The 25,841-nt window shown below is 39.7% G+C and overlaps 2 protein-coding genes across 7 annotated transcripts; both read right to left on the bottom strand.

Moving 5' to 3' along the window:
• Nucleotides 1-175: 175 nt before the first annotated feature.
• Nucleotides 176-17,406, bottom strand: ocrl (OCRL inositol polyphosphate-5-phosphatase). Of its 4 annotated transcripts, none has more exons than XM_041048036.1 (24): nucleotides 17,006-17,405; nucleotides 16,365-16,444; nucleotides 14,422-14,513; nucleotides 13,979-14,017; nucleotides 13,480-13,593; nucleotides 12,203-12,397; nucleotides 11,769-12,018; nucleotides 11,459-11,629; nucleotides 11,235-11,336; nucleotides 11,011-11,125; nucleotides 10,756-10,872; nucleotides 10,316-10,497; nucleotides 9,851-9,962; nucleotides 9,156-9,265; nucleotides 8,778-8,913; nucleotides 8,519-8,629; nucleotides 8,163-8,328; nucleotides 7,517-7,752; nucleotides 6,744-6,767; nucleotides 4,754-4,873; nucleotides 4,025-4,109; nucleotides 3,527-3,654; nucleotides 3,257-3,368; nucleotides 176-2,418 (listed from the first exon to the last, which is right to left on the bottom strand). In XM_041048036.1, exons 1-24 carry the CDS (start codon nucleotides 17,045-17,047, stop codon nucleotides 2,294-2,296), a joined length of 2,964 nt encoding a protein of 987 aa, XP_040903970.1. In that variant the 5' UTR covers nucleotides 17,048-17,405; the 3' UTR covers nucleotides 176-2,293. The 4 variants fall into 4 exon arrangements, with proteins under 4 accessions (XP_040903970.1, XP_040903969.1, XP_040903971.1 ...); XM_041048035.1 differs by having other exon boundaries at nucleotides 11,459-11,632; XM_041048037.1 differs by lacking the exon at nucleotides 6,744-6,767 and having other exon boundaries at nucleotides 11,459-11,632; nucleotides 17,006-17,404.
• Nucleotides 17,407-17,960: 554 nt separating this feature from the next.
• On the bottom strand, nucleotides 17,961-23,522 carry si:ch73-335m24.2 (protein eva-1 homolog C). Of its 3 annotated transcripts, XM_041048298.1 has the most exons (9): nucleotides 23,392-23,477; nucleotides 22,623-22,664; nucleotides 22,366-22,481; nucleotides 21,387-21,592; nucleotides 21,156-21,279; nucleotides 20,534-20,686; nucleotides 20,090-20,233; nucleotides 19,935-20,006; nucleotides 17,961-18,922 (listed from the first exon to the last, which is right to left on the bottom strand). In XM_041048298.1, exons 4-9 carry the CDS (start codon nucleotides 21,537-21,539, stop codon nucleotides 18,537-18,539), a joined length of 1,032 nt encoding a protein of 343 aa, XP_040904232.1. In that variant the 5' UTR covers nucleotides 21,540-21,592; nucleotides 22,366-22,481; nucleotides 22,623-22,664; nucleotides 23,392-23,477; the 3' UTR covers nucleotides 17,961-18,536. The 3 variants fall into 3 exon arrangements, with proteins under 3 accessions (XP_040904232.1, XP_040904229.1, XP_040904230.1); XM_041048295.1 differs by lacking the exon at nucleotides 22,366-22,481 and having other exon boundaries at nucleotides 23,392-23,522; XM_041048296.1 differs by lacking the exon at nucleotides 23,392-23,477 and having other exon boundaries at nucleotides 22,623-22,764.
• Between the last annotated feature and the right edge of the window lie 2,319 nt (nucleotides 23,523-25,841).

Below are 25,841 nucleotides of genomic sequence, written 5' to 3' on the forward strand. Positions count from 1 at the left end.
GGTGAAAGATGTCACATCGGCCGCTGAGGAGAAACTATAGCTTGAACATCAGCGAGTAACGATTTCACATGTACCTGAGGAGTGAGCCCTAAAATCCAATGTGCAGTTATTGTTTTTCTTAAAGTTGAATGGTCAACAGGTTTCCCACAAATTTATGCTGATCAGGAACACAAAGCAGCTTTATACCTAGTTTTATTTCTGTTAAATAAATTAAAAGTACCAAAAAATCTGAAAAGTTGAAAACAGGTGCGAGTGTTTCCTTGCGTACCTTTAAATGTACCTTAATTCTTCTGAACACAAACTGAAGACAAAAAGCACAATGAATCCACACAAAATACATCAGTTGGTACAGTGGCATAAGACAACATTTAAAATCAGAGGCTATTGATTATACTGATTTTTCTGTTTGACATAATGAGGGTAGTACTTCTAAACACAAAGTGAATAACTAAATGGCTAATGTATAATGGTCCTCCCAAATCTGAATGTCCTGGGACTTTTCCTTCAGGCCCAAGCCACCCTTTGGCAATGCTCATTTCAGTTAAGGCCAACAGAAGAATCTAGTGTTCTGATGGCAATAAGGCAGAAGAAACTACGCAAGAGTACAGCAACTTTTGCCTAATAGGCTTTTCCTTTTAAGTGCCATGATTGTCAGCGTTGTCACATTACGTCATGTGCTCACACTGTCTATAAAGAGAAAATATCTTGAAGCAAAGTTCCTGAAGAATCTGAGAATAAAACTTCTAGGTTTTTTCTGGCATCACTACACTGAAGGAGATACTGAGCATATTAAAACTAATGTCACAGATGTGAATATTTTTGTAAACTGAGAAAGCTGATGTTGACATCTCCAAGGAAAAACTGTTAAAGAGGAAATACCGTTCATTATACAAAGCACAGAAGTTCCTTATTTCAATAACCATTACAAGTTTTGCAACAGTGATTGCAGAAGAAAAATCCTCTGTGGCACAAATGAGAAAGGTGCACAAAGACAGGCTGTATCCTGCAGAGTAATGAGCCATTAAATCTTGCACCCAGAAAATGCTGCATCATTTAAAACAAGTATTACTCAGCTGGATTTACCATGAGGAACACAACGGCTGTGTCTTGGCATCACACAGGCGTAAAACGATGAATAATGAGCTTTCAGATGAGGCAGAAGTGAGGAAAAGGACATGTAAACAAACACAGACATTAACAGTATCACCTTCATGACAAACATGATAGACCGTAGACACCATTACTGATTTGCACCACTATACCAACAACCAATTACCCATGAAATGATCACTGCAGTATTTACACCATTTAAGACATCAAGAACTACAGAGGGTGACTCCTCGCTTGATTCCGGTAGACCAGGAAGTTAGTGTCTTAACAGACTTGTTTTGTAACTCAAGAGGAACTGGCAAAACAAGATGTAAGGCTCACGGCTGAAGTTACACAAAAAAAAAAAGAAAAACACAGCACACACTCATGACAGAGTTTTCTATAACAGGATGATAAAAGCAATAGATGAATATTTCCAATGAAGCAGTTTTAAAACAATGCAGAGCTGAAAATAAACCGTAGTAGGAACCAAAACCTGTTCAGATGGTGCAAATGTGGAAGAAAAAATATATAAATAACAGTTAAAAATTAAATGGACAGGATAACAAATAACTCTAAGATATCTTAATGTTGTCCCCTCAACTCAAATGTTGCAAAATGAATGATTGTCATGATTCATCTTAAGCTTTTAAACATTCTTAGTGACAGATTTCCACAATTATTCCATTTCAAACTATTCAACACTTTGAACACTACATTTGTATTCAGTCGACTTCAGGAATTTCCTTTTCTTTAGTGTAATGGAGTCTTTTTCTTAGCATCTATGGATACATAGTGTTTTCACATTCATACCAGTCACTATTCAGGGGTTATTTTGGCATGAGCACCTACAATAAGAAAGGTGAGCTGAGGACGAGGACAACTCCAGTCTGGAGGCACAGGTCCTTTAGGTCATCAGAAAGTGCTTAGGCATCAGTCCAAACCTCTGCCAAGTTCTCCCAAATCCAGTGAGCAGTCATATTGTGAACAAAGATATGACACTCGGTAAAATCATCACATTTCTAATGGAAGTCTGGGGTACCTCTAATATGAGAGTTTGTGAAAAGCAGGGTGCAGAACACCTGCATTGGACTCCCAAAAGATCGCAAAATACCAAGTGGATCATGTTACACAGTGTCCTACAGGTCTAGGTTGGGAATCAAGTCCAAACCCGACTGATGTTGTGAGGGACCCTTGACCTCGTTTACTCCTCGTCTCCCGCCATGAGGAAACCCAGGACAAAGTCGATGGCTTTCTGCCGCTCGTGTGGTGTCTGCCTGCCCACCAGGTTGGGAGGTGGTCGGATAAGGAGGCTGGCAAAGAGGGTAGCTAAAATACAAGAGGAGGGCAAGACAAAAAAAGAAGAAAAATCAGCAACTACATATAAAGAGGAGCTTCTTAACTTAGCTTCTTAGCTTTTATTGTCACATGCCCTCTGTAATCTGTAGTGTCAACATCATTTAGGCCGTTCAGTATTCAGCAAACATTCATGTCACAACCAAACATTTGGGACTCGTGAGGATATTTAGTTGGCTGGCTACCACAAAGATGGGTAAAATGGCCCACTAGCTGAAAATAAGAACATAAGAGTAAGTAATGCTCCTACCCTCTTAAAATACTACTGTATCTTCCACAATGATACTGCTACTTAGTGGTCACCATTTAAGGCAGATTAATGAAATACCATTATCTTTTTGCCTATGAGTTTAAGGTGAAAAGGACAGTCAGGGCTGGGTACCATTTCAGAACTTTTGAGTTCAATAGTGTCACCAAAAGGTACGCATCACAAATAAAAATGTATTATATGTTTGAGGTCATTTAGAAACAGTGTCTTCATTACTGAGTGATTTTTTTTAACTGTAAAGCCCTGCTCAGTAAATATCCTGTCACACATCTCTAAAAAAGCAATCCATATATATATATATATATATATATATATATATATATATATATATATATATATATATATATATATATATATATATATATTTGTAAATCAGATTTACCATTACTGGACTTTTCTTAAACATCACAGCAACAATGTTGGAATTAGCCTAAAAAAATCTGGTATGAATCGGGCTGTAGCTGTTTTATATCATACATGTATTAAATATTACATATATCTGATAACAAGTTTAATAAGCATGGCAGTATGCCTGTGTCATACCTATGAGGCTAGCTGTTAGGTTGTTGTTGAGTGAGTGCTTAAGAAGTTCCTTCAGAAAGGCCATTAAGTAGCGAAACACGTTGCGGTGAGCCCGGGGCAACTGGGAGATCAACTGTCATTCATCAAAGTGGAGAGAGGTTAGTCACAGAGAAAAGAAAATTGCAATACTAAACTTTTGCCTGTACAGTCACATGCAACACAATTCAAAGGACTTATTAGAAAACAGTGCCTAAATTGCTCTACACACAGCATCACAAAGCATCACTGCACCTGTTTGCAGAGGCGACTGTCGTGAGAACACTCTAGGCACCGTTGGTAGAGCTCGTAACACACTACTGGCTCCGGCAAGGCCTCCAAGAAGATCAACAGAGCTTCAGCCATAGAGTGGTTACAACCAGCTACGTGACGAGTTAAGGAAGAACAAGCAAAACAAACTACCAATTTTCCACCTGCTAATCTTCAAATGAGTTTCTGCGTTTGTCTTATCCTATCATTTAGCTTTTAACACTTAGTGAGAATGAAATATTAAGAAACAATCTAAAATAACCTTTTTCATCTAAACTGGACATGAAAAGTTCACATGATTACCATTATTACTGTTACTATCGCTGCGATCACGCTGACTACTGACTAATCCTACTGACTTAGAGTCAACAGGGTGCGTTTTTTTACAGCGTAGGTTTATTTGCTGTTCAGCATTTCAGTGATGGCAAAACTGGGTCTTGGTGAAATCTGGGGCAGAGTGACTGGCTTTATAAATGAGGATACGGATGGTTTCTGGGATGCTGGTGTCCAGACAGTCGATGATGCTCTGCAGCTCTTCTTGTAGGCCTGGTGTCTGGAACAGGTCCTCCTGAGAGACATACAAAGACAAAACATGGGACATTTAACACAGTTCTTACAAGTGCCTATGTGATATGTGTTCAGACACAACGTAAAGTAAGCTCATCATCATGTTTGTGTCTGAACACACTTTAAGTGTTACAACATAAGAGCGGTTAGTAGACCATGAACACTGACACTGACAGCACTGAGCAGCTCCTTCAGTGAGAGGCTGCTTCAACCCAAGACAGCGAAGGAGCGTTAACGCACGTCCTTCCTTCCTGCTGCCGTTAGACTGTACAACCGGCTGTGCTGAGCAAACCACATGTACACACACACACACACTGCTGGACTTAATCTTAGGTGCAATATGTACAGCATTTTTTTCCTTTACTGCTCACACTGTGTACATGGTCATTTTGTTTATATCTATCTATTATATGTATCTATTTTTCCAAAGGTAAATCTGGGGTCATTATATTTTTGATCTTTTGTATATTCTGGGTGTATCTTACTGTATCTTCCTCTTTGTTGCTGTAACGGATGTAATTTCCCCATTTCCCCACAAAAGTTAAAGTAACATAATAAAAACTACAACCTTCGCCTTCACAGCTCAGCTGTGTTATCACTTCTCAATTATTCATATAATTGTGTTATTATTTGGCAGCTTCTCACCTGATCACAGGACTTGGTGAAGAGGTGGTTGACCAGAATCCACACCTCTTTGGGAATCTTTAGAGGTTTGTCCTCAGTACTTGCACCATCCACCATCAGGAAGCTCACCTTTGACTTTTCCTGAGAGGAGAAAAGACACTATGTTTTACTCTGACAAACTGTCACAGAGACATTACAGAGTATTTCCTGGAATAATATACCAGTGTTTCCCCATTTATTCAGGAAAAGTGATCTGAATTCATGACTTTATTCCCATACTATGTGATTAATACTGTTTGGTTCAAGTGTAACAGACACTACTAGAATGACTGCACATGACACATCTGATCAATTAGTGATGGAGTAGGAGCAGCAGTGAGGTCAAGATTATCTCTGGGGTCTGGAGACTTGAAGGAGAGCCATTTTACTTAGAGCTGGATATCACATTCTTTTTGTCTCTGCAAATGGATCCCAGAGACTCATGAGAGACATCCAAAAATAACCACAGCTAGTGAGGCTGCACACAAAGGCAGCGGAAGGCCTTTAATGGGGGATGATGCTCACATGCAGAACGAATGTGATAGTCTTTCAAACGTTTTTAACACCTAAAGCTTTTCCTGTGATTCTTAAGGATATGCACAGTGTGGTGAATCTTCCAGAGGGGATTCAAATCCAAGAAAACTGTAATGTAAACTGCCACACTGGTAACAAATTTATATTCTAAACGGCTCCGTGTTTACTCATTCAGCTACTTAGTTAGTTTCAGTAACAAGTTATGAAATGGAAGAGGAGACTTGTCGTTAGGTTTCATATGAGTGTCTGAGCTTAGCTGAACAGACTGTAATACTTCTTCTCATTAGCTTCAATCATTTGTACTAAGGAGTTGTGCAATGAGGGTGACCTGCTGTGAAATGAGATTTAGTGTGAGAGTGTGTGTGTGTGTGTGTAACTTTCATTGAACTGGTGCGCCCCGTCCTAAACGGGCAGGGGGGGAGATTTAATGGTCACACAGACAGATTATAACTAAGCTGGCATGGTCTAGTCTGTGATTGCCTGTGGGTTAACTATTACTGCCTTTGTCAGCTTTCTGAAATGTAGCATGAGTATGCACTGTTTCGGTTTCCAGATTAGCTTGTACAACTACATTTTAGCGATCTGTAAACAGCAGCTTTAGATGTACCGCTTTATGACACCATTCAGTAAGGCGCTGTGGTAGGCAATCAAATATTCAGATTATTTTGTAATGTGAACACTGTGCTCTACTACTTACATCACAATGGTCATGACGAAAAAGATAAAATAACTGCCGCTGGGACAACTTTCCAGAGTCATAAAAACCGTGCATCAGAGTACCATAAACCTCTACACAGTGTATTGGCGTCTGATAAGCCTTAAAAGTCATGGATCTGTTACTCAAACTGGACTTCCTGGATCAGATTTCTTGTCTCAATGGTGCCTCAAGCAAAGTAGTCCCCTTCATTGTTTTACCACAGGGTATTTCTTTGCTGAAAGAAAGAACACCACAGAGCAGCTGAACACCACCACGTCTTTATGCCAAATTAGCCTAATTGCCTCACAGCTTTTGCTTCATACTGAACATACAGACATGAAATCTGCATCAAACTTCTCATCTGACTCTAAGAAAGCAAATAAAGATATTTTCCAACGTGTGAAACTACTCTTAATTTCTGCTTGTTGGACAACAGAATAACAATTTTAAAATTAGTGGCCCCAATATTTAATGAATATTTCTATTGAGGTACGGGAATTTTATTTTAAAGGTTCAAGTTACACATTAACAGGACACAGCCTACACTGGGGTTCTGCTGATACTCTATCCTGACAGGATGGATTCTAACAATACCTGAACCAGATTCTTTTTCTGACATGAACAACTGAAGGAGGTCAATGAAGTGTCATAAAGCAGATATCTGACCACAGAAGTCTTGGAACAACAGTGACTGAACCCGTTTTGACTGATAGTTGATCAGTATCAGTGTTAATATTTTACCTTATCCATGTAGCTGTCCTCTCCCTGAGCAAGAAGTCAGCCCACAACCACAGTGAAGAGTTGGAAAGGAATGATCAAGGCAAGGAGAAGCGATGAACGGAAACAAAAGAAAGAACAAAGTAGACAGAAGTGCTATGTATAAACACAAGAATCAGAAAAATCTAAAGAGATTATGGATTGTTCTTGTATAAATCATTTGATCAAATAAACCAGGCCAGTAGGAAAATGGAACAGCTTAGTTGAAATAAAGGAGTACTGAATATAGTAACACTATATTCCAAAGCCAAATCAGATTAAGCCAAAAACAGCATTACAGAAGCAGACAGAAGTGATCATGTTAAGACGAGAGAAGTCTATTAATATGAAACAGACTAAAGTGGGTCTAACCTGAGTCAGTTTTCCCTGTTCTTTAGGAGCTGCCTTCCTATGTTTTCTGCCACTTCCTCGTTCCTTTGGCCCCTCATGGCCAGAAATATACAAGCTGAGACATTTTATGCTCTCCAAATATAGGCTCTCTCTGTGACTGACTTTACCCTGAGGGAGTGAACAAGTCCTCACATGTCCCCGCTCAGGTTTCAGGTAGTGATTAGCTACAGAGTGAGGAACAGCCATCAGATTATAATCTGATTTTAACTCAGTGCATAGAAAGGTTCAAGTTTCAAAATCAGGGTTTCAACTAATAAGAAAATATGTCTTTGTTCACTAATCCTATCACTTCAAATTAGTATGATTGTATTTCCATTTTCATTGCCGCTGGATTAACTTTTCCTTACCAGGTCAATGAGTTTGGTGATGGGGATCTCTCTGATGGGCTTCTTCATGCGGCACAGAGTGTCCAGTGAGGTGCCAAAGCAGCTGGGCAGGTAGTTGCCAGAGATGGTAATGAAGTAGTCCTTGCCACGGTCCAGATGGAGCACCAGAATGTCCTCTATGGAGTCCTCTCCAGAGTTCAGCAGTGTGACAGAGTCTTTACTGACGTACACCTCCAGATAGATCTCCAGGGTCTCATCTGTTCAGAAAGATAAGTCAGAGGTTCACAGAGAAACTTTCTGAGGAACATAAGGAGAACATTGTCAGAGGAGCTGCCCCTGCATTGCTGATTTATTGCAAACTAAAGGAACATTATCTTGCCAGGAAACATACATATTTTGAACTGTGCCTTATTTATCTGTTACTGTTTGGAACACTTATTTTACACACATGAAAGCACATAGGGTCAGACAGCTCTGTAAATTTCAAATTGTATTTCAAACTTGTGACATAAATTTATGATCTCCCTCTCTCTTTACCATTACCATAACCAATAACAAAGATTACATAATCTTGTATCTGAAATTTCAGGTAAGAACAATCAAAAAAGACATCAAAGAAATAAAAAAAAGATCAATCACAAAAAGGTATTGAGATAAAAGGACTTACTGGGCTCTAAGAATCCATCGCTTGGCTCGGCACGCAGCCAAGGCTTGCAATACTGCATGTCATTCAGTTTGGGGATGAAGGCAAAGTGACAGGGGACCTGCCCGTCATTTTTTATGAGGAAGCGCTCCTTCTGAAGCTGCCGGAATTTGACATTCTCAAATGTAAACTGAGGGACAAGGAAAAAGAAGAAACATTAACAGCAAACTCCCAGTAGCCTCATCCTACAAATTTTAGGAGAAACCACCACAAGCTACTATCTTTTTAATTAAGGTTTTAAAGGTTATTTGTACCTGATTTTATATCACTGAGGAAGAAACATAGGACAGAATGATGAGTACACATGTATTGATTCTTACCTCTCTCCTGCTCAGCGATACAGATGGAAGGAAGTCATTCTCCATTCTGTCCATCGCTCGAACAATCTCCTCAAATACCTTTTTGTGTCGCAGCTCGTTTACCACCTTAACCTGTTTCACAAACACAGAGGTCCCATTTATTCATTTACTTTGTATTTACCATATCAAATCTTACATACAGTCAAAATTAATAGAAGAACCATGTATGTTTTAGCTAAAGTTTCAGTTTAAGTTATCATTTGACAACATAGCTTCTGACCCCTATACTGAAGAGGGAGCTGACAGGCTTGTGGTCACTTGTTTGCAACTCCATGTGACTTCGGTATTTGAGCTGCTTGACATTGTCGCCCCTCCAAAGGATTCTGTCACACCAAGCTGGGACACGGCACTTCCCACTACAGGAAACAAAAGTTGCAATTGCAGTGGAAAAGTGAGTGGTCAGACATTAAACACGCACGTGGCACTACTCTATGTTAGCGTAATGATAAGGCCTCCAGACTCGCAAAATTTAATCAGGTTTCAAAAGAAAAAAAGTGAAGTTGAGGACAAGCTGGCAAAGACCATACAAATCCCAGAGTGATTTGTGTATTCAATCATTAAAAAAAAACATTCATACAATGCAGGGATGTGTTTTTACCTCGAGTCCCATCGATCTGTCTTGGGGTCATACTTGTACGTAGGAATGAAGTTAATCTCTCCTTCCATGAAGTCTGTGAAGGCTCTCTTTGTCTGCCTCTGAATGTTCAGCTACACATAAAAAACAGCAACAATGTCAAGTATTAGTTCCTGAAGGAGTCAAAACAAAACCCTTAATCACTGTCACAATAAAGTTAATGAGGAAATCATAACACATTACAAACACACAAGAACTGCTACAAGCATAGTAATCCTCACATTGTGTAACAATGATGTTTGCAAAACATCTACCCTTCTGTATTAGCTAGATACACACATTCACTCAAGCTTTTGTCAGAGAATTCCAAACTCAAGCACAACTTATAAAAACAAGCAGATTTTACTATAGCTACTGTGCAGCTACACTAGAGTTAGAGCCTCACATTAGTGCAAAATTCTCTTAATTTATGTCAAACTGACTCAATATATAGCAAATTCAAGTTATACTATTAAAACTGCTAAAAGGACAAACTGTAGATAATTATAGACACACAAAAATCGCACAAAATTCCTTACTTCTAAAACTAATACTTGCTCGAAGTTAAAAGTGCATTTAAAATTTAAGTTTGCCTAATTCTGGAGGTTAAGTTTTCTTTCAGCTGTTGCTTATAACAAATAAACAAAGAGAAAACACACTGAGCTGCATAACAGACTCACCTGATCAACTTCCTGAAGCTTCTTTAGCTCCTGCTGAGCAATGAGCTGTTTGACCTCACCAGCATCGTACATGAACAGACGATAGTTTAAATCCCCAAGCCAGATTACTACGCTGAAACACAAACAGGAGACAGGGATGGCTGAAAAGGAAAGTCCTGTCAAAGAAAATGGTCAGCTACAGCTCATGTTTGTAATGTTACTGAAGATGAACACTGATTAAGTTAGAGTTTTTAAGTAATAATAACAGAACTAATTTAGTGATAAAGCAAAATGCTGGAAAAAAAAAATAAAATCTTGGTATGTAAAATCAACAAAACAGAATAAAACACGAGAATTCAGTTACAGGCAGTGATGAACAAAACCTAAAACTTATGACACAAACATAACCAATGAGTGCAAAAAATCAGGCTTTGCACATTAATCCAGAGCCATGTCCTCACTCCAGACAATGACAGAGGAACTCACTCATGCTTGACGATATTGAGAGGAGGGTGTTCCAGTAAGTGGAAGGTCATGCGGGCACATATGTCTTTATAGTCCTGGTTGCGTCGCTCAAAGTCTTCCACGTGTGCTGCTAGATGTGAGTTTACGATGCAGAAACTAGTGTTGTGGAAAACAAACCTCACCGCCACGCCTCCTTTGTTCCCCTGCAAAAAAATAAAAATAAGAATAAAGTCTATGTAACATGTTTGTGTAGTGCAGCGCAGTACAGTGTACTGTAAATACTGAGATGCAGCTGTAGATCCTGTCATTTTTAAAGTATTTTTAACACATTTTTTTAACATTTAATAGTTTTTCATCAGCCACGGCTGTCAAATATAAAAAAAAACATGGCACTTTTATCTCATGGTTTTCTATTATTCTTTGTATTTTAAGTAGTTGGTTTAAATTTTGTGTGAACAAACCATTTTTCCCATGATTCCCGTGCCCACATGCTCTGCAGCCACTTCTTTGATGTGACTCTTGAGATTCTTTTTGACAAAGACCACAAGCATCATCCCAACTAGCCGTATGATCCGAACCTGTAGACATTAAAAAAAAAAGTAAACTACGTGTGTTTTGTCCTGCTAACATGCAAACCATGCTTTCATCAACACAACAAGACACAATAGTCTCTGAAAGTACTTATATATCTCTAAGGAGATATTACTCCGACCCACCCTCTTGTACTTGGCCTTTGGGTGCAAACTTCTCTCCACAGCTTCCACCCACAGCTGCTCCTTGGACGAGTCCATGTAGAAGAAAGCTTCAGTGCTCAGATCCAATTCTTGGAAACTTAAGTCAGAAACAAAGTCACCATATTGGTTGTTATTGAAGTAAGAAAAGAGAACAACATTGTACAACTTCATGGTCAAAAAGTGCTGTGTCATTAATTCCTACTCACCCCAGAGCATAAATATCAGGAGGTTCCGGGTCACAGCAGAGCCACGGCTCAAGGCTGCTGTCCGGGGACTGGCCGTTCACATTCCACGTACCTGTGAAAAACCTAAAGAAAAGACACACAGTGAAGGGTTGGTGATGACAAAAGCAGCAAACTCCACCATTTTTGAATTACAAAAATTTAAATACAAAATCGAAAATACACAGAAAAAAAAACATGCCTCTTACCTAAAGTTTTGAATGTCCACATACTCGTTCTCCTTCTTCCCCAGGCGGTGTTTGATGAGGTATTCCCTTTGTCCTGCCTGGCTGGAGAACATGGCTTGTCTCATGCTGTTAGTGGTAGGGCTCTCACACCAAGATGGTGGCCTGTCCACACGGTCAAACCCTGACCTAAAACTACTAGAATGGAAAAAGTAGGTATTACTTAACAACAGCAATAATTCAGAGAGATTCCACTTTGGGACACAGAGCCTCCTGGACCGCCCTCATGTATGAAATCTAAATTATTTTAAGCGATACAAACTAGTTAACTTACTCTGGTTTGGTGTTGCTGATGAAGGAATTGTCTTTAGCCTGTACAGGCACAGCTCTCTCTTTAGGGACTGGTGCAGGGGGCAGAGGATTGGATGGAGTGTAGGAGGCTTTGCGAGGAGGTAGAGGGGGAACAGGAGGAGGCTCTCTGGAGGCAACTATGCGATTCTGATGGTTCTTCTTTTCCTCCACTTTGAGAGCGTGGTTGAAGGTGTCTTCAAAGCCAAAGTCAGAGGCAAGCGACTGAACTGGATCTTCAAGCAACAGTAAGTTCAAAAATAGAAGATTCAATCAAGCAGCAACAGAAACTAATTAAGAAAAAATCTGAACTGAAATGTTTAGGGCTCTGTTTTCACACCAGCTATCATGTATATTATGCATCTTTTCACTTAACTGTTGGATTTTTCTGAATGTAAAAACTGTGTATCTGTATATTACCTTTGTCAGTCTGATTTGTTGAAGTCATGTTGTTCAGGTTGGGGGGCAGTGCACTGGCAGATTTGGATGGGTTAACTCCAGAGCCCACAGAGTTAGCAATCTTGCTTGCTCTTTGCGGTGGGATGGGGACTGGACCTCTTGGGGATGATGGGGCAAGGGGTTCCATCGCTTTGGGTTTTCTGGCTTTGGATTCAACTGAGAGGATGAAACAGCATAATCAGAAAGAAGCGCACAATGACCCAGACTCAAACCAACCTTCCTCAAGTGGTTGGAAAATCTTCCCAGGGATTATCTTAAGCTGTGTAAAAAATAAACAAAAAAGGTTCTACAACTTGCTCAAGAAAAACAAACAAAACTATCATGAAGCTAATATCAATAAAGAAACTTTGGACTTAGGTAAAGTGACATCCTGTTTCAGTTGACCTCTCTCAATGTAAATGCAAACTCAGATTAAAAACTAAGCCAACACCCAAAAGAGCTATGTTGTCATTACAGGAAGTAGAGGATACCAGTTAACAAGTGGTCTGCTGGTAACAGTTCCACTGTAGCATGACTGACTACTACAAGGTGTTACTATTATTAAACAGAGAATGAAACTGAAAATGAGAAGAGTGAGAACAAGTACTCTGTGTCGAAACAACTACAATTCAGTGTACCACTATGACTCAAAACGTGTTATTTCCCCATGCATTAGTAGCCACAGATTACATACACATAAACAAGAGGGACTTGGATTTCCTTATGTCCCAGTATATGATCTCCATGACAAAAGAATACATATGCTCACAGTACTACTAGCTGGTTATCAAGAATGCTAAAACAATGTTTTCAAAAATCAGTTTTACCTCATTACTACGCAAATGTATGCAGCAAGCTTTGTCACAAGATTTTTCATTTTTCAAACATATGTCTTTGAATACTACCTAACGAATCGTTATTTATTCCAGCCTGCCACAGAAGAAAATTTTCCTATGTAATCACTTTTAAGCTGAATACATAAATAGATCATAATATATGCGTAAATAAAGAATAGGTGGCACATTAAAAAAAAAGCACCACCCCTGCCCAGTAAATCTTATTTCGATTCATCAACTAATTCATGTTCAAAGGTGGATCTGATTTCAAAAATGGCAACAAAACGTCTTTCCACCAGTGTGGCAGGAATACACAGGAAATCAGCGAGCGATGTAATCCACCCTCTGTAAATAAATGTTAGATGAGTGATTAAATAATTAATCATCCAACTACTTTGGTCAACAAAGACAGTGAAGTCTTACCTTGCTCCTGTGCACTCTTCACCTGGGCGAAGAAAGTCTGAGTCCGATCATCATCCTGTAGTTCCAAAAGCAGCTCTGGGGCTTTTTCGCCTTTAATTCTTATCCTAACACAGGCTTGAGAGGGATACAGAAAACACACAGACACATACATACACACACACACACACGTTGGGCACCTTCAAACTTTGCAAACACATTAGAAATGCAGACTGTCTAGAAAACAAAGCAAAGTGATTTAACAGTGAACCAATTCAGCATTCTTTTAGAGAGCCCTGGCAACTCAGGAACCATGTCTGCTACTAAATAAAGACATTTAGCTGAAGGCATGCTCTAAAAATGTGGTATGGATGGTAGGGGCTATGTTGCAACAAGTGCCATGTTTCTGCTTTCTCTTGCTGCCACAATACAGTTCACTTTTTATTCCAGCTTGCTTGAGGGACCAACGTATATACTGTGTGAAACCAAAGATGAAAGAGGAAAAGAGGTAAAAAGTACGTACAATCTACTGAGAAGTCAATAAGAAGAGCTTCTTCGGCCTCTGCAATGAAAAAAGAACAAAGGTTGACACAGTGCCCATTGTAGTTAAAAGATCTGTTGTGGTAGTAAAACAATGGGGTAATAAAAATGTATTGATTTTTTAAATTTTGTCTCCAAAGTGAAACAGAAATGCTCCCAGGACTTTGACTTTTACACCACTGCAACATGACCGTGAGTAAACACTAACACTACTATGCAGAGGAGTTAAAGAATGTGCGGTCCAATGCCTCAGGCTGCGTCTTTTTGACAAAAATCACAAACATCTTACAGGAGAATACACAGAAATGAAGAATAGTTTGTAGCAGCTGACAACTTCTAACATCTTGAACATTTGATTATACTGAGCATAACTGAAACAGTTAACACTGATTTTGATAATAAGGACATAAAAAAAAAGTCACGTACCGCGTACGATTTCAAAATTACCATTGATGGGTATAGACAGCTGAGCAACTGGACGAGACACAACAGCTTCGGGGGTGGCCAAAACACCCAATCTGGATGAGAACAGCATGGACTTTCACTTAACATCAGCTCTGTTATGTTTTAAAATCATTTGAGACTATGAAAAAAAAATCATCTAAAATACAAAGACAGACAGACAAGTTGCAGCAATTTCTCTTTTTTCTCATTAAAGCCATTCTCTTGCAATTAAAATAGTGTTTCATGCACAGCATTAGTATGAAAATAGGATAATGAAACATTTGAAATGCAATATGGGTATATATACTCTTGGGATTAGACTGTAATTATCAAATGGTAAAAATGTGAATATTTAAAAATCTTGCACATGCACACATGCAAAAAGGCTCATTCAGTCAAATTAGCAGTTCAGCCTCTTTAGCTGTATAAGCAAACAATGGCACAAAATGAACTAACAAGCATTCTGTGTCTGTCTAGTTTTGTCAGCAAAAGTCCAGGAGGAGTTCAGCTCTGGGTCATTAAACAGTCAATATAACTTGCTTCAAATGTGTGATGTGGGTTAATGTAGGCAGGGTCATATTTCACTCTCTAACAATGTCTGACTGACAGCCAGGGTCAAAGTAGCACGCTGGGCACTGCCCACATTTCCCGTTCACTTCACAGCATGTCAGATTACTGCTGAGAGGAAAATGATTCAGCCCCGCTGCACTAAATGTGTCAGAGGGACTTGCAGTTCCTGAGAATCACCAAAAACGATGTCGTAAGCTACAACCAACGACTGTAAACATTCCCTCATATAGGTGGCGAACAAAATAATAGAAATGCCTTAAAGTACAGCAGCCCTGAATTAAATGCAATGCGGGAAACATGATGTCCAGGTTTTACTGAGACTGTCAGGCATGTTACTTCAATTTAAAGTTTATTTTTGAGGCAATCGTTTATAGCTTCTATTATCTGTCATCTTTGAACCTCTGTAAGCTGCCTTATGTCACCTATATTATAACAGTAAAGTCTGCACAAGTATGAATTGTGCAGACCTTGTCAGGACCTCTCCTGAGTTTAGTATGCGAGGTTTTAACACAGTTAGCTGAGCACGAAGCTTGTGCGTCCATGTGAGTCTCATTACAGTCCAGGACTCAGTGGAGGAATTCTGAAGAATGGGTAGTGAGCTGGCTAGTGGTGGGGCTAATTGCTTTCTCCCTCACTGTAGTGCGCACCACAACCTGCTACAAACACAACCAACACTGATCATTTTAAGCCTCCCACTGCTGTTGCCCACAACATCCTCTTTCACATAGTAAGAAAACAAATCTAAGAGCTGGAAAGAAAACCACATCAGGTTTGTGCATGTGACTAATATAAAGCCCGGCTAAATGCTAACAGAGCAAATCTGATTGGGCAGCAGGGTGATGTTTGTGTAGAAAGCCCCTCCCATCAGCTGGAGGACATGGGTCAAAATCTTGGTGATGTAACACTGAACCTAATCTCTTCAGCTCAATGGTCAGCACTGTCCTGTAGCCGACCTTCTGACCTCTGAAGAGGTGGTCAACGAAGAGTCACTAAGACCAGCAGCCACAAATTTCTTTGAGTTAGGCTACTGAACAACCTGACACTGCAATCTTTTGTGACTATAACATGCAATGATTGCTTTAGGTCTGCAGGTGCTGTGCTTTTTTTTTTTTTTTTATAAACCAGATAGAGAGACCTGCCCGGGAGAGTGGGCCTGACACTTCAGAAGTACCACAGCTCAGCATCTAACTTCAAAACAGTTCATCAGAACAGAGCAGGAGCTACAGGAAGCCGATGGTACAGGGAAACATCTAAAATCTCAGTGTGTTCAGAGCAATCTGCGACATTTTACTCGATCAACCTACCGCCTGACAAAAATACATAGATTTTCAGTGACCGGGTTCTCTGATACTTACATAAACTCTCCACTGCGCTCAATTAGTGACAGTAGCCTGGGCTCCCTCTGGCCAGACCTCAGCTCCTGACCTCTCACAGTGTGAGCAGCACAATCAAGGAATCATTATGACTGAGAATGAGAAAGGCGCTCGGACACATCACAAGCGCTGAGATGTTTATCTTATTATAACCGCAGATAAGCGCCTCACTTTCAGTTTGAAGTTAGTATCTGTGCGGTTAGATTGAAGATACTCAGAAGTGGTGATCTCTGTTAGAAGAAGCCATGCAAATTGAAAATTAGGAGGCAAATTAATATGACAAACGTGACAGTGGCAGCCAATTTGGTCTGAAGTGAGACTAAATCATGGCTAACGTTATTCTGTAAACTGGTTTAATTTGATGAGACTGATTACAGTGACATGGTTAGTAGTGAGTTTAATCAGAGGGTGGAAGTGATCTCCTACAAAGGAGCCGGCTTGTTAAATTCATACTAGTTTCAGGGTTAGCTACTAAAATGAAGTTAACGTATCTTGTGGTCAAAGAAGTTCAAGTTAGCCGAATTGCTAATGTTCACTGACGGCTAGCGTTAGCCAACAAGCTAAAGCAAACTGGGAAAAAAACACATTCTAAATAATGCTGTAACTTAATTCAAAAAGGATATTGCCAAACACTGCTCCTGGCATATTCCCAAAGATGTATCCATTCTTACCGATATATAATAAATAGTTAATCAGTGGCTATGGCGACTTTCAGTCGGTCCAGTCTAGACGTTACGGGCAGAGAAAGTTAAATCCCCACCCGGTGCGGCGGCGGTGGCGGCCTTTCCGGTGTGACAGCTGTTAGCTTGTTAGCCAGCTGATGTTGTCGCTGGATGGGGTCACAATCTTCAACGGAGCCGAGAAGTCGAAATATCTCGGTTGGCGTACGCCATTCCGTCAGAAAGCTTCAAATATCCGACTGCTCTTACTCGGTGTCAGGAAACGGGCTGGTCTACATCGCTGGCAGTTTCACGGCGGACTCTGCACCGTAAAGAGCAGGCACGGTTTGCTAAATGGACTGCCCACTTTTTCAGTCCTGCAGGGCTGTTCGCCTGGTTCGGCTTCATCGCCTTCATTTGGAAAGGTGGAACCAGGAGAAATAACGCCACCTTCTGCCTTGGAGTGTGCACCACAGATTGGCTGCAGCTTCTCAGTCCTGTCCAGAAGTACCATCAAAGAACATCTGGAACATCATGTGGTAAAATCATGATAGCGTTCATTTCAAATTTATACTCAGTGGCATGGATTACCGTGCCGCCTGTACCTGTGCTGCCCTGATGTAAGACACCAGTTTTTAGTGGGGAAAGTATTGAAAACTTTTACTTGAATAAAAGTAGAAATACACTGTAGAAATACTATATTATGAGCAAAAGTCTTACATTTTAAAGATTATTTCATGCAAATAGAATAAATGTTTCACAGATCTGAAACTGTGGTTTTAAAAAGTCTTTAGCTTCTCTGGGATAGGTCCAGTCCAGATCTAGACCATCTAGTCCAGTGTGGTCTAGACGTGAACAAAGCAGTAAAATTACAATTTTTCGTTCATTTCATTTCAATCATTTTTATTTCAGCGTGTGGTATTTTTAACCTGGTTACGAACAGAAGATTCAGGTACACAAGTAAGCAGAAAATTACTGTTGTACCACCTCAAGGTGGAGCTGGTTTTAGCTTTAGTCCAGCGATTACCAAACCAGGGTTTGGCCACCTCCAAGGGGACCTCCCATTCACAGATCCACCTCTCCAGCCTTTGGGCCACCCTACTTAATTACACATGTCTAAATCAGTTCATTTTCTCTGCAGAGCATATTTTGCCAATGGCTTAATTTTTTCATTTTCTTTTAGACCTACAGTACATACACACTCAGGACACTGAGTGTTTATACTGGTCTCAAGATTTTCACATGACATCCAACAACCAAGTTGAGGCAAAAATTAAAATTAATCCTAATAATAATTAACCAACTAATATGTTAGGAATTCATGTGTTTGACTCATAATCTTTTATGACATTTCATGAATGAAAGAACACAGATAAGGAGGCACAGTTAAGTTCATTTAAAAGTAAAACAAAAATCTGTGTATTATGTTAGTCTACAGCTTAAATTTTATAGCAAAGCATGCTGTAAAAGTAGCTTCACTTGTACATGACATCCGTCAGTTGTTGTAGGTTTTAATCTTGTGAATGGCGTAAGGGCTGGAGTCTCGGTGTGGCCAGATGTCTCCGTTGGGTTGGTCCCTCGTCTGGTCCCCCCCGCGATCAACCATCTCTACTGTCAGCGTGGAGGGACTGAAGATGTCCGCTGTGCGATAGGATTGTGTGAGTCGACAGAAGGACGACGTGTCTGAGATCTCCTCATCGTAGAGGTCCTCCATGAGCTCTTTGCTCTGTCTGTGAGATGCTTTCAGCTCATCGTTAAGCTCAGAAACCAGCTCTTTAACATCTCTCACTAGTGTGGAGCGTAGACCAAACAGGCAGAGCAGGAAAACCAGACCAGCACAGATGCCAGAGACAAAGTAAAGAGCCACTTTCTCTGGCAGACCTGGAACAGAGGCAAGAGAGGATCATGGGTCAAACTAGTCTAAAAATCTGTTTGTATTAGACACAGCTGATCTGCAAAGGTGTTATTATCGCAACTTTCTGTACCAAATTTTCCACTGAAAGACCATACAGGTGTTTTTGTGTGTGTTAGCCAACAATCACATGTAGTCTGCAGTGAGTATGTCACAGGTGTTTGGACTGATGATTGTTTTACATTATTATTACCTTGTAATGCAGCTGAAAACATAGGTTGTACTGAAAAGTCTTTGTGGTCTGTGTGTTCATGTGGTGGATTGGTAGGACACTTTACAGCCATCAAGCAGTCACATTTTAAGCCAAGCGTTACTAAAGTACACATTAACTTTGGACAAATTATGAAACAGTGTGTCACTGGACACAAAAACAGTGAGGAAGTAAAAGGCCCACCTACCAGCGTACCCCTGCAATTTTCATATTATTTGCCATCTTTCTTTGTCATAATTTTTAGGTTTCACTCTAAAGTTCTGTTTTGGTGGAAACTAAGCTTAAATTGCAATGTTTTATTCGTCCTCCATATTAAACAAGGCTGTCTAACTCTTTCCAAAGCTTCCTGAAGCAGCAATCCACACTGACACTCATCTCAACATATATTATACAAAAATTGTACAATCCATCGAATGAATCCAGTGGCATAGGTTATATTTTCTTGAAGCAGAGTTATTCAGCTGTCAACGTCATTTAAATTGTTCAACTAATTTCAGTGCAGGCTCACCGTACCCTGGTGCTGTATGGGCCTTTTAAAATCTACAATAATGATAAAAACTGTATATTCAGTAGCCTGAGGTCAACAGACATCAGTGCACATACCCAACATTTTTTCAATGATCTCCAGAAAGTTGGTTAAGAGCACATTTTGAGGCCTGTAGGTGGGGCCAGTGTACCATCCACCTGCAGGTGAGAGGGGTCTGGGCTCAGACACCAGTCAAACTCTGCTTCATGCTTTAAAACCTGTGAATAGTCAGTCTTACTCTCACCATGTGTGTAGTCTGAAATCATGAAAGGATCTGTTGATCCTCGACCCACATCTTCCAGAAGATACCGGGGAACTAAAGAGGAAATGAGAGATTTTTACATAATGCACCAAACCATATCACCTCAGCCATGAGCAGCAGCATTCTCTGTCACTTACCACAAGTGAAGGACACCCGCAGGTGTTTCCTGGTGCCGGGGAAACAGGGGTCCCCAAAGGTTTGAGTATCGGCCATGACTGAACAGTTCGCTCTGCCATGACACCTGCGTGACACCTTCCTCAGAGCCAAAGGTGACAAACACTCTGTAATAAATTACGATGAATGAATAAATAATTAGAATTTAGACACAAGTGTAATGTTATAAAATTATGATCTGATCATAAACTGAAGCTCTGATCAGCATCATTATGACTGAAACTAAAAACAGTTTTACTGAAGATAGTCAGCATGGATTTAATAATTAATACATAATTTTAAAATATTTTATGAATGTGTACTAATAGATTAATATGACCCAGAAATCATTTATTCTCCACATCTGTACAATTGAATTTGTTCTACTATTTGGCCACTAGGCGGTGCTCAAGAGCCCTGTTTCAGACCCATGTCAGTATGTGATCCAGGTTCTTGAGGACAGTGAGGACTGCCGTGCAGAAGGTGTCCAAACGTGGCCGAGTAGATGGCGAGGACAGTCTCATTTTTACACATCAGCCGCAGACGCTCATTTTCACACACCAGTCTTGTGCGGTGGTGTTCTGAAAAACACATGACATGAATTTACAAGAAAGGACACAAAAAAGGCATTTACAGTAGTAAAGCACCTTTCAGAAACATTTTGTTCATATAGCTTTACATGTTTTAGCTCATTAATTTGCTACTAATTTCATGTTTTACTGCTGTGATCCCTGCTAGGCAGCATGGTTTCCATTTGCTGACCTCCAGCACAGTGGGTATCATGTCTAAGGGGATTCTGAGTAGATGTCAAACTATATCCAAGGTCAAGGATGACCTTTCCATAACAAGCGCTGGAAATGCAGACATGCAATAACAGATTTATTCATGCAAAACATACTTTTTTGCTTAATTCTATCAATTAAGCAACATAAATAAAAAAACAAAACAAAACAAAAACCAAATCATCTTATTGAAATGTTGGTGCCCTGATCACCACTGTTTGTGTGATATTACTGTCCACATATTTAATGTCGGAGCTCAGTGGCCTACCTGGTCTACACTTGTAGAAGACTAGGAGGTATTTGCTGGTGAGTGGACAGGGGTCCTGCCCAAATACTGGACTGAAGACAGGGATGTGACAGGAACGCCGATCCTGACACTCTGACAGCACTTTCTGCAAAGGCAGGAAAACGTTGCAGCATGAGTCACCCCACATTTTACAAAGGCAGAGTGGTTGACAAGCATAGAGTGACTTCATATTCTCACTGTAGTTTTATATACCTCAGTAGCAATTGGTGAAGAGCATTCTGTGTCCTCTTCCACAGTTGTGTTTGTGTTTGTGGAGGGACATAAATGCTGATTAGGAACACGCCGTCCATAGAAAGCTGATAGGACTGCCACAGACGTCCTGGAGGGACACTCAATGATGAGCATGCTTCCTTCACACGCATGAGCAGTATGGTTCTTCAGAATGGTGTGAAGATATACTAAAGGAGAACATAACGTGATGCTAATTTCACTTTGTGTGTCTGCTGAACAGTATGTTGCTAATTAAAACAAAAGCTGATGTCTAATCTCAAACATAGAGGTTTAATATGTCACTCACAAATATCCTGTTTAGTTAGTAAAATTTTACATGTTAGTAAAATAGAAATGACAGCTGAATTCAGTTATTATTACTAAATAATAATTAATTTAGAAGTCCTTCATTGTTCACAATGAGCAAGTCAGTAGTGTGACTTGCTTTTTTTAGTCATTGCTGCTCAGTCCTGGTTGTTGACTGGGTGGTGTCTCAGTCTCTGGGTGTAGCTGTCCAAGACATTATTTGGACTATGACCACATATACAAACATGCACAACAATGAAACAGAGTCATTGAAGTAAAGTCTCCCCTCCCATGTGTGCTTCTTGTGCTTGGCCCTGTGTGTGTGTGTGTGTGTGTGTGTGTGTGTGTGTGTGTGTGTGTGTGTGTGTCTGTGTGTGTGTGTGTGTGTGTCTCTGTGTCTCTGTGTTTGCGTCAGTTTGAAGCTTCCGGCTGCAAATGCGAGACAGTACCAGGCTCTCACTCACAATTAACTATTATTAGGCCCCTCAGAGCCAAAAATGGAAAACACATAGAGAGATACACTGCAGTGCTCACAAGAGCAGTGTCTGAGGCAGCAGCTACCTTTGGTTTTGTCTGAATACATCATTGCTACCACAATGCTATCAGTCATACTGTCCAAACAACAAAACAGCTCAATCTATAAACACAACTCAACTGTAGTTTATTTATCGCTGTGGGAGTATCTAGTCCTATTCTGTGCAGATCCAAGTTCAGGACCTGTTCAGCAGCCTCTTCACACTGATTCTGGTCTCGCCTCATGAGTTGCACCAGCTGTTTGGAAGGCAGGAAATTAGGGAATGTTCAATGTCTTTGTGAAGCTTTCTTTGCAAAGAGTTACACTGCTAAAAAGTAAAAAGTCAGCATTTTGACTTTCTCTAACAAAAGCAGTGATGTTATAAACAAAGCACTTACGCGAGAAATCTGGAGCCGAATGAGCGGAGTGTATCTTCAGAGCTAGAAGGAGAAGCAGAAGATGAAAAGACCAGCATAAACTCCATGGTGCTGTCATTGTGCATATCCTGCATGACAGACCGCAAGGTTTTGTTGTCATGAGTTGTTGTGCACTTCCTGGGAGAGAGTGGTCAGTAGGTCAATGGTGCCATTGTATTTACAAGGAACAGCCACCCCCCTTTAGCAATAAAAAAAAAAATCACAGTTGACAGTTCTGAACAGAGCTGACAACAACTCCAGTGCTGCTTTGGCTGAACTTGGAATTATGTTGTTTCTGCTCGGATGCTAATAGGCATGCATCTGCATTCAATTTGTAGCTTTCATTGAATATCAAACAATTATTGTGTAATGCACATTTGGTGGACAGGTTTGTGGGAGGAGCTGTGAATTTAAAGACCGATTCTCAATTCTTTCAGTATGAAACAGTAACATCTTTGTACTTGAACAAAGCCTGTGCAGCCTGTGACTGATGTTGCAAGCAACCCTCTAAAGCAGATTAACTTTTTTTTTTATTTAATTCGTTAAAAAAAAAAAAGAAAGGTCAAAATGGCTGATGAATGAAAAATTATAGATGTAAATAATAAAATGAATGATGGATCCGTTACATTTAGCTGCTTCAGTGTCAGGACCCTGGTATTGCTGATCCGGGTTCACTGTCACACTCCATTACAGAGCAGCAGTGAGTCAACATTGTTTTATTTTGCTAAAAAAAATAATATCTTGGCCTTACGTGTGTGTGCATCCTGTCTATGAAGATAAGGCACTATTTTTTTCCAGAAGGTCACTTCCAGCAGCAGTGTGTGGTCAGTGGAGATACATCTATCTTTCTCCAAGAGGAAATGACAGATCATTGTCGTGTCAAGCTTTTTTTTTTTTTTTTTTGGTAGAGTATTCCTTTTTTCCAGGAATACTCAGGAAATCTCTCCCACTGAAGATCCTCTACATGTTGCTCGAATCAGTTAGTTTCAGTTTACTGTAAATCCTGTGATTTTGACCTTAATTTCCTTTTTACACATCCTCTCTCTCTCAACAGTGTGCTATGGCTGTTGTCATACCAACCAAACACTGACACGTAAAACAAGTGAAGTCATTTGCCAGTGCCGAGCTCAGGACATTATCAGTGATTGCAGGCACTTGTGAAGGTGAATCAAAATTTCTGAATAGCACCACACTCATCTATCACACTCTCCAAGAAACACTCCCTCTATAGCAGCGGAGTAGACGTAAAAATGGAAGCTAATAATGCTGATAATTCAAAAGGAGAACACCACGTTTTAATCATTTGCGTAAGTAGCACTGACACTCCCACCTTATACTCCTGTAAAATTCCATTTACCTCCCATAGGAAGTGTCAATAAAGTTGCTAATTATTCTTTGAAGCTGTCTGCTCTGGCTCTTGGAGGAGGGATTGTGCCACCGCATGGAAAGTGATTTTAGGTTTCAGATAGTGGGAAAATCCATAACCTCCCTAACTCCCTGTGGAAAATTAAAAGGAAAGAGGAGGAGGCATTTTTTTCCTCTACAGCTTTCTCCATCTCTGTTATATTTCTCAGATTTGTTAGGAATTTCACTGTGATCAGTTTGTTTTTCCTCCTCCGTCCCACTGATTGCAATTCGTAAGAAAAATGAGGCATGTACAAGGCACAGACCCATGACTGTTCTCAAGCAGTTTGTTTCGAAATTCCTCGTAATTCATTGCATAATCTTGTAGCTCATATTTTTTAGGGAACTCCACACCACAGTGTGTGGGGATTTTGTCTTGAAATTTCCCTTCCCCTTTACCGTAAGTGAGACCATATTACAATAAGCACCAATACTGAAGTGAGAACTTAATACTCAAATTACTGAGGACATGTCACCTTCAAATCACAGTTGTCACATTCATTCAATCATTACCAAAACATCTTTACACACCATTACATTCCACAAATGCTTGCATTCCATAGAAGATATTTTAATTTTAGTTTATTTATATTTTTATTTATTTCATTTGGTTTTTGATTGTAAAGCAAAAACACTCAATACTTTCTTCACAAGTAAGCAATGAAAACAAACCTCCGCCCTTTTTATGACCTAAGACTCAGGGGATTACCCCCCACCACGACTCAATGTATTATTCAAAACACCCCCGAAATATCTCATTGTTTGAATGAAAGGTGACAAAACCCAACTAAAACCTCTTCTTTAGGCACAGTAGAGTAGAAAATGTGGTATAATTAGCAAAATATATACTGTACTCTGTAGTGGGAGCACTATTCAAGGCCTTTACTTAAGTAAAAGTAGCAATACCACAATGCAAAAATGCTTAATTACAAGTAAGTCCTGCATTCAAACTTTTACTAGGTGAAAATATTTAAGTATTATCAGTAAAATGTTCTTAAATGATGACAAATGACAAAAAGTAATCACTAGTACTAATTTTCCCCATTTCAAAGTCAGTGTCAAGGCAGAAATCATTGTCATTCTCCCTGTCACAGCTGTCACTCCCTATATAAAGTAATGAATATTGAAACTGTGTTCCTTCAGTGCTTAGGTGTACACAATTAAGAAACAAAGAGGCATGTATGCAAAAAGTAAATTACTGCATTTATCATCATAGTAATGATTTTATGAGCTATTCAGTGTCTGAAAGTGTCTTAAATGTGGTAAAGAACAAGTATAAAGCAGTTAAAGTATAAAGCAATAAATGGAAACCCTGAAGTGCAAATACCTCAGATTTGTTCTCAAGTGCACAGCCTGAATACTTAGTTACTTCTCACCTCAACCTTTATCTGCCAATCACTTTTTTAATTAGCAGCAAATTATGTAAAAGAAGGGATTTTGAGCAAATACAAGGCTGATTTTCTCGTATCTAATAAAAAAAACAACCTTTTTTTTTTTATACTTCATCATAGCAACAAAATAGACCCACTAATCATTAGAATCACTAATCACTTAGAAAAATCGGTGTAACTTTTTAAATTACATGTGTAGGTATTTCTTAACTTTCTGAATTTCTGAACTTTATTAAGTCACACAGATGTGAGACTGAACACTACATTTCTGCAACTAAATTAGATTAGGTGTTTCTGTTTTCCAGTGTCCCTCTGTACACAGAGGTAGCTTTGTATTAAGTACATCCTTTCTGTGAAAAGTATTCCTCTGTAATTCCTTCCATATCTAACAGTGTCGGGATGTGAG

This window comes from Toxotes jaculatrix, chromosome 10, assembly GCF_017976425.1.
Source record: "Toxotes jaculatrix isolate fToxJac2 chromosome 10, fToxJac2.pri, whole genome shotgun sequence".
Classification (NCBI taxonomy): Eukaryota; Metazoa; Chordata; class Actinopteri; family Toxotidae; genus Toxotes; species Toxotes jaculatrix.